We start from the raw sequence: 8872 nt of genomic DNA, 5'->3' as shown, positions 1-8872 counted from the left end.
AAGGAGACAAAGCCAGAAATTGCTGGAGAAACTCAGCAGGTCTGGTAGTATCAGTGGAAAGAATCGTTTCAGGTCCAGTGACCATCCTTCACAACTGAAATCTTAGCTGTTTCTCTCTCTACACAGGCTGCCAGATCTGCTGAGTTTCTCCAGCAATGTCTATCTTTTTTTGTTTCAGATCTCCAGTACCCGCAGTTTTTTTTGGTTTTATTTTAGTTCGAAGCGACAGTAAACATTGCAAAGTTCAGAAGGTCAGGTGTGTTGTCCTGAAATGGGAATTGAGTAAACAGTCCTGACCCTCTTTGCAAGTGATATTTTAGCTGAAAATGTGTTGCTGGAAAAATGCAGCAGGTCAGGCAGCATCCAAGGAACAGGAGAATCGATGTTTCGGGCATAAACCCTTCTTCAGGATATTTTAACCAATTTCAAAACTTAGATTATGTAGGCACCCTTTCGACTGAAATTCCAGGCCCATTCTCTAATTTGGTAAGTGCCTGGCGACTTGATGTGCAGCAATGGTGGCTATTAGGGACAAGAGGTATTGTACACCATTATCATCCCATTCACAGGCAAATTTGTTTTAATATCGGCGGACGCCACAAGGCTAGACACACCCTCGTAAATGCTGAAACACACAGTGGCCAGGATTAATGAGTCGCCTGAGGATTATATAGATGTGGGTTGGATCATTAGTTCTGCCCTGACTGATCCTTCAGCTGTTCCTGCCTCATGCACAAGGAGTTGCTCCCCAGTACAGGCAGGATGGTGCTCGGCGCTGCATTCGCTTGCTGCCTGTTCCTGAGCCTCCCTCGGGCTCAATCTGCCTTCCCTGCTGCTTCCCCTTCCCCGTCCCTGGAGGCCGGCCCCTTCTACGATTTCCTCAGCGGCAGCCTGGAGCTGGACCTGAGCGATGACACCCTGGATTCCGCCATCAACAAGAGGATGGGCAGGAGAGAGACCTTCCTAGGGCTCAGGCACCCACACTGCTCCAAGTCCAGGGAGAGCTGGTCCTCCAGTTCCAGCGGCCTGGCCGAAGTCACCGACACAGTCAAGTATAGAGTAACCATCACCACCGCCTCGACTGAACCCCCCTGGAAAGTTTTCCCATTGTGGCACCTCCTGATGTTCATGAAGCGGTTTTACAGCTGCTGCAAACTGGGCTATCCCTGTAAGAAGATAAGAGGCTACCAGGGGCGTTTAATTGGGCGTAAGTACACCCAAAAAGTAATGTGCTCATTGTCAGCCGAGAAGTCAGTTCAGAACAAAAGGGAATATCCAGAAGACTGGCTCGAGCCAGAAGTTGTCCAAAGTCCGCGGAATGTAGAAGGGACAGAGCGAATGCGGGAAAAACTCAAAAAATTAAAACAAAACAGGGATTGCTGGAGGTCCAACAGCATCTGTGGGCAGGGGAACAAGAGTTAAGGTAGAAGGTCTGAGTGAGACGTGAACTCACGTTTCTCTCCCCGCAGATGCTGCTAGAGGTTCTCCAGCTAAAAACCCAAAAGATCTACGGATGCTGGAAATCAGAAAACGTTGCTGCATAGGCTCAGCAGGTCTGGCAGCATGCAGCAATGCTCCAGCTCTCTGTTTCAGATTTCCAGCATTTTGCTTTCAATCCAGTCGAGAAATGATTGAGCTTTAACACGTGAATTGATGCAGTGTGTGCTTAAGCACTTTTTTTAAAAAAAAAGTAAATTCACAGCCATTTTAGCCTCACAGCGCCCGGGTTCTATTCCACCCTCGGGTGACCGTCTGTGTGGAGTTTGTTCATTCTCCCCGTGTCTGCGTGGGTTTCCTCTGGGTGCTCTGGTTTCCTCCCACAGTCCAAAGATGTGCAGGGCAGGTAAATTGGCCATGCTAAATTGTCCACAGTGTTAGGTGCATTAGTCAGGGGGCAGAATTGGATGGGGGAATGGTTCTGGATGGGTTACTCTTCAGAGGGTCAGTGTGGACTTGTTGGGCCGAAGGGCCTGTTTCCACACTGTAGGGAATCTAAATATTTTCAGCTTTTCAGAGGGTTAATAAAAAGGCCAGGATGCTTTATTTTCTGGGCAAAGCAGAAGTCAGCAGGAAAATTCAAAAAGGCTCCGTGGAACCAAAGAGAGAGGGGCAGTGAAATGCACCTCAAAATAGTTAAGGCCAAGAAAGAGTCCCATCGGCCCATCGCAGTTCCTCTCTTTGCTGCCAGTCTCCTGCCTTTTCCCCATATCCCGGCACATCATCTGTATTTAAATAATAATCCAATGTCCCTCTTGAATGCCTCAATTGAACCTACCTCCACCACATTTCCAGGCGGTGTGTTCCAGACCCTATTCTTACTGGCTGTGCAATAACACTCTGACATTATTTGCACATCACTTTAAATCTATGCCCTCTCATTCTGATTCCTGTTACAAGCAGAAACAAGTTCTCCCGGTCTACTCTAGCCAGCTAGTTTGTGATTTTGAAAACCTCCATCAAATCTCAATTGTTAGAATTTCTCAGATATAGTAGTGATTTATGAAGTGCCAGTCTCTTGTCAGTGTGTGTTGCGGGTGATGATGGTGAATTCAGTGCTCCAATGGCAATAAGACATTTTTGTTTTTGGTAACAAAAGAAACCCTGTAGAGCATGTCCCTGGGGCTGGGAGGGAGGGCATTCACACATGGAACAGGAGCTGAGAGTCCAGGGAAAATTGAAATTATAGCCTGTGCAATTCAGCAAGGAGATGGGATGGTGAGGAAAGAGGGGTTTAAATGCAATACTTTGACATCGTAAAGCTCCCAACAATGACTTTGCTAGAATTTGGGAATGGGTAATTACCTTCAATACCGTGCTGTAACATGTGCCCACTGGGAATGACCACAGGGTCTGAAATTCAGGAAACTCCAGTCAGTAAATATTCATAGAATCCCTACAGTGTGGAAGCAGGCCATTCAGCCCACACTGACCATCCAAAGAGCATCCCATGTAGAAGCCACCGCCCTACCCTATCTGTGTAACCCTGCATTTCCCATGGCTAATCCTCCCAGCCTGCACATCCCTGGTCACTATGGGATAATCCAACATGGCCAATCCACCTCACCTGCACATCTTTGGACTGTGGGAGGAAACCTGCACAGCTATGGGGAAGAATGTGCAAACTCACCTGAGGCTGGAATCGAGTCCAGATCCCTGGTGCTGTGAGCCACCAGTTCATTACTAAACATTCAAATAACCACCTCTTTTTACTCTTCACCCCATACACCATACGATTTTTCATCTGGACAAAGAATGAGGGAATAGTTTCCAAGTTCATGTACAATATCAATGCAGAGACTTAATTTCATTTACAAATATTTTCTGAACTCTGAATCCTTGTCAACTGACTGTCAGTTGGATGCAATGGGTTCTGCTCAATTTCAAATGTTACTTCAAAGTAGGCAGGCAGGATTATTTCAAATGAAGTTGAAAGGCTGACGAAGATATGTATTTGTTTCACAGATGACGAGAGGAAGATGGAATTCTTCCTAAGGCCGGAGTATTTGAATCTGAATGTACTCCGAGCACAACTGAACTTGCACATTGCCAACCCAGATCGAGTGATGCTGGAGGCAGAGATCAGATTAAAAATGCAAGGCATCACAGCTACCAAAACCACACGGTGAGGAAATATAAAACCATGCAAATCCTAACCCAGCAATGTAACTAACCGCCATTGTCACCGGGAATGTGATCTAGTGGGTTGCACAGTCAATTCAGAAAACGAGGATCCCATAGTTGATACCAAATTCAGCAGAGCTTGGGAAAGAGGACTCCACAATTAGCTAAAGAGTCGAAATGTTAGCTGTTTCTCTGTCCACAGATGCTGTCAGGCTTGCTGAGTTTCTCCAACACTTTCAGTTGTATTTCTAATTTCCAACATCCAGTTTCTTTCTTGTTGATACTTTTTATTTGTCTTAAGCCCCTGGGCTGGAGAAAATCAGTTGAGACAAATTTCTGACAGAGGTCCAGAAATCACTGGTGGAAATGTGTAAAAATGTCAGGTCAGTATAGGATGAGGCTGTGATGACCTTCTTGTGCAAATAGACAGAGAATCTTAAAGATGTACAGTATGGAAACAAACCCTTCGGTCCAACTCATCCATGCTGACCAGATATCCTAAATTAATCTAGTCCCATCTGCCAGCATTTGGCCCATATCCCTCTAAACCCTTCCTATTCATGCAGCCATCCAGATGCCTTTTAAATATTGTAATGGTACCAGCCCCCACCACTTCCTCTGGCAGTTCATGCACCACTCTCTGCGTGAAAAAGATGCCCCTTAGGTCCCTTCTAAATTTTTCCCTTCTCACCTTAAATCTACGCCCTCTAGTTAGGGACTCCCCCCCACAATCCCAGGGAAAAATGACCTTGTCTATTTACCCTATCCATGCCCCTCATGATTTTGTAAACCTCTATAAGTTCACACCTCAGCCTCTCATGCTCAAGGGAAACCAGCCCCAGCCTTTTCAGCCTCTCCCTGTAGCTTAAACCCTTGACAACATTCCTCATCAACAGGTTTACATGATCCGTGGACATGATGCCAGAGATAGACCTCTGTCCGTGGAGGCAAGGATCAAGGAAAGAGAGGATAATGTCCTCAGAAATGCTGGCAGCAAATTAAAGATTATTTTAAAGTTGTTTGGGACATATTGCTGTGGTGTATCTTTACTGGCAGGCCATTGCAATTGTGGAAGCTCTGGACCTCAGATTACCATCATCCTGTCTTAGAGTCTCCACACCCAAGCTATTTCTCAAATTTGTAAGGTCATTGTTGCCTGGGCCAGCATAGATTGCCTATCCTTAAATGTCCTTGAGAAGGTGATGTGGTTAGCCAAATTCTTGAACCACTCTGTAACAAGTACCATGTGGTGTAGGTACACCAGAGCTCTGTTTGGGGAGGAATTTCCAGAGTTTTAACCCAGTGAGAGTGAAGGAATGGCAATAACAGTCCTGTTGGGATCATCTCCCACTAGTAGGGAAATTATTTGCCGTTTCTGTTGAGTTGCTGTTCACCTGAAGTGCATTGCATATTCATCTGCAAAGTCTAGAGAGATGATTGATGAGTCTCAAAGGTTAATGGGACCCAGACCCCTGTGCCATGGACTATAAGTCCACTTTGCCTGAGGTAAATTCAGAAGCACTGACAGCACTGAATGGCTAACGCAGTGGAACATTGGCAGACAGTCCATGTACCCATCAAGGTTGGCTAATGAGAATCTTAGTGGGAGGAAGCTCAGCTTTCAGCTGTAGCTCTACAAAGTACGCCAGTTGATTGGTCAACTCATCATCTCTTCCTTCAGCTGGCAATCCCTCTGTGCCACGGGGCACACCCAATTTTTGTGAAACCGTGATGAATTAATTGGCTACTGATGAGTTGGAATTTGCTTCCCTTCTTTGATACTGCCCCCTTGAAGGAGAGACTACAATTAAGGGCGACAATATAAGTCTATTTGTGATGAAAATGTGAAGGATTTGTGGATGCTGAGCCTTTGGAACCTTTTCCCTGAGAGAGAGAGACTTGAGTCATTGAATATTTTTAAGACGAGGCAGTTAGATTCCTGATGAACATGGGAGTGAGAAGTTATTAGGTGGTGGGGTAGAGAATGGAGTCAAGGTCAAAATCACCTTATTGAATGATGACACTAGACAGGCTGAATGGCCTACTCCTCTTTCTAAAGGGTCAACCCAACTAAGCAGACGAGAGAGTGATTTGCTGTCTGTCCCTCTGCCAGTGTGTTTTGTTGCTTAGGCTAGTCACCTATTGTACAGAGAATAAAGTCCTTTATATTTGAGCAAATTGTAAAAAATCAGTGTCAGGCTTTATCAAAAGCAGCCTACACATCCTGATGAAAGGCTTTTGCCCGAAATGTCGATTTTCCTGCTCCTCGGATGCTGCCTGACCTGCTGTACTTTTCCAGCACCACTGTAAGCTAGACTCTGATTTCCAGCATCTGCAGTCCTCACTTTTGCCTTTATCAAATATATTGATGAATTTCATTGGGCAGCCTGTCTTTATGGACTCTAAAAGAAATGAAGATCGTAGGAATGTACTTTCTAATTGATGATTGTTCACTGAATAGAGTCATAAAAGGGCATGGTCGTTGGGTATATGGAGATATGGGGATACAGGCAATACAGGATTTGCATTTTGTTTTGGCCCTTGTGCTAATCTATTCATTTCCAGCTTCTGCTGCATCCCTGTGTACATTTGGGAAACGGGAGGCTAATTCAAGGAAAGCTGCTCTGATTCATTCGGCAGTTACCTGTTTCTCATCTCGTCTGATTTTGTGTGTTGCAGTAACATCACCTGGCACAAACACGATGAATCCGAGCTAGCCTTCGACACGTTGTTCCTCTTCAAGATGATGAAGGAGGCACATTTTAAGGAAGGTGGTGGGACAATCGAGTTCTCCCTAATACTGAAGTGCTCTCAGGGCAATACAGCATTGTCATGCAGCGAACATGGGGTCAGTGTGTTGCGTGCACCTTTCATGGCCATTGGTTACATTTAACACACTCCATTAAAGAGGGCGTGCATCACAATCTTTCCTGTTCAGCCGACTCAGCTGAATAAATGCATGGACAGCTGAGGCTTGGTATTGGAATTGGCAGTTTTACCAGTTTGCACCAGCTTTATTGCCCTCATAATGGAACCCCTCTTTAGCGGGATTCCTGATGGTCAATCTTCCTCTTCAAGTGGGGTTTCTGAGCTGAAGCTCAATGTCTACTTGCTCTTTAGTTAAGGGTCTGAATGGTGTCCCTCACCATTAACAGCGATCCTGAAAGCAAGACAAATTCTACAAAGTACAGGGTGACATGGTGGCTCGGTGGTTAGCATTGCTGCCGCACAACGCCAGGTACCCGAGTTTGATCCCAGCTTGGGTGACTGTGTGGAGTTTGCATGTTCTCCCCGTGTCTGCGTGGATTTCCTTCAGGTGCTCCGGTTTCCTCCCACAGTTCAAGGATGTGCAGGTTAGGTCAATTGGCCATGCTAAATTGCCCATATGGATGTGTAGGTTAAGTGCATTGGTCAGGGGCAAATATAGGATAGGGGAATAGGTCTGGGTAGGTTACCCTTCAGAAAGTCGGTGTGGACATGTTGGGTCAAAGGGCCTGTTTCCACACTGTAGGGATTCTAATTCTAATTCTAATGTAGGCTTTTGAAGATGCAACTCACTCATGAAGTCCTTTAAAACCAAAATAGTCAGTAATTCCACTCAACAGAGAATATGCTATGCCCTGGTCCTGAAATGATATGACTAAGGTGGGTAGAATGCGGGCTGTGTAAAAACCCTGACCACAACATCACACAAGGACATAGCATCAAGTCTATCAGTGTTTACAAGACAAATGGCACCATTGAAACAATGGTGAAGGATACAAGTACATTGTCTGCTCCATCACAGTGGGATTTATCCAGTTTGCAGGATAAACCTACAGGAGACGATGCAAAGACGTGTGTTGAGTTGACAGCTTTATGTATATACATGACTAACTTTCTGTCCCAATGTGCCAAATTGAGACTGGAGAAATTGGACAAAGTGCCAATAAGTAATCACTTCTGCTCATGAGACTTCACTACCTCACGGGAATCAAAACTATCTGACCCAATGATGCCAGGAGACTAACAGCCAAGAATAATAATTTGAACAAATTACTATTCAGGCCATTTCTCTACCAATGCCAGCTATTTACATGAATATCATCCTAGAGGTAACACTGTATTGGTGTATAAATATCTAAATGTTAACATGGATTTTTTTTCAGGAATTGTTATCAATTTGCTATGATTTCCTAAAACACTTTAGACACTTATATATTGCCAGGTTATTTCTGGGTTAGGGTTTAAAGATAATGTTGTTCATATTATCTCACTAGTCATATGCACTTTAGAAAATATGTACAGAATTTGTAAACATACAGAACCTGTAAATACAGATTGAATCTATTTATGTATATTTTTAACTTTTTCTTTGTAAATGTATCCATTAAGGTACCTTTACTGTGATGTTACAACATGCTGTAAAAGATATCCATGTTCGGAAAAGCTTTGTATTAAAAACTGCTGTATCTTTGTATGACCACCTTTATCCTCAGTTTCCTTCCCTCCTCTCCACATTCCTGCTGGAGTGCAATTCACGAGTATTAGTTGTACTCTGGTATCTTGCATGTTCTCTGCCTGAGACAGCAAATGCTGAGCAGTCATATTTTTGTATCTGTACCATCCAGTGAGCTAAAGGTCAAGGGATTTAATCAAATCAACATTGTTCACCTGATTGCATTCACTTGCAATAACCACTCTTCTGAAATTAACATATTAATTTGATATGGAACTAAAATTATTTGATTTGTTCCTTACCTGACCGTGCAGGTAATTGTAAAGATTGAATAATATAGCATAAAAAGAATGACTTTTGGTTAATCATACCTGTGATGGCTCTTCAGTAGAGCTTTCCAGTTAATATCATTTCTCTGCTTATTCCCCTTTAAGTGTTTATTAAATTACCATTCGTTCAGGCAGCATATTTCTAATGACCTCAAATGCTTGTAGTCACGTTTGCATGGTGTTCTGATGTCATGAGATCCATCTACTTTTGCAATTTCAAATACCTTGTCATTTGTCTTACATGTTTGTACCATATGGGATTTGTACCACAACTCTTATCATGCACATGTCAAAGGCTTTTACTTTCTTGCGCTGATATTTACTAGTTTGAGTTTTGGTGCATTAAAAGAAGCTCTTCATAGACCTGAAACTCTGGTAGTTAACTGAAAATTTCAAAATGAAGACCTTTGTTAGGTAAGGTTGTGGAACTGAAGCCTTTAGATAAAATTAATGCACAGATCAGATGGAACTGGCTCCAGAAATT

At 43.8% G+C, this 8872-nt stretch overlaps 1 protein-coding gene across 1 annotated transcript; it reads left to right on the top strand.

Moving 5' to 3' along the window:
• Positions 1-200: 200 nt before the first annotated feature.
• si:ch211-170d8.2 (uncharacterized protein LOC571755 homolog) lies at positions 201-6945 on the top strand. Its single transcript, XM_043715300.1, has 3 exons — positions 201-1207; positions 3463-3622; positions 6301-6945. Exons 1-3 carry the CDS (start codon positions 730-732, stop codon positions 6512-6514), a joined length of 852 nt encoding a protein of 283 aa, XP_043571235.1. The 5' UTR covers positions 201-729; the 3' UTR covers positions 6515-6945.
• Positions 6946-8872: the final 1927 nt, after the last annotated feature.

The sequence above is a fragment of the Chiloscyllium plagiosum genome, chromosome 25, assembly GCF_004010195.1.
Source record: "Chiloscyllium plagiosum isolate BGI_BamShark_2017 chromosome 25, ASM401019v2, whole genome shotgun sequence".
In the NCBI taxonomy this organism is placed as follows: Eukaryota; Metazoa; Chordata; class Chondrichthyes; order Orectolobiformes; family Hemiscylliidae; genus Chiloscyllium; species Chiloscyllium plagiosum.
Note: the sequence above shows the minus strand (reverse complement) of the source record. Positions and strands in the feature narration are given on the sequence as shown.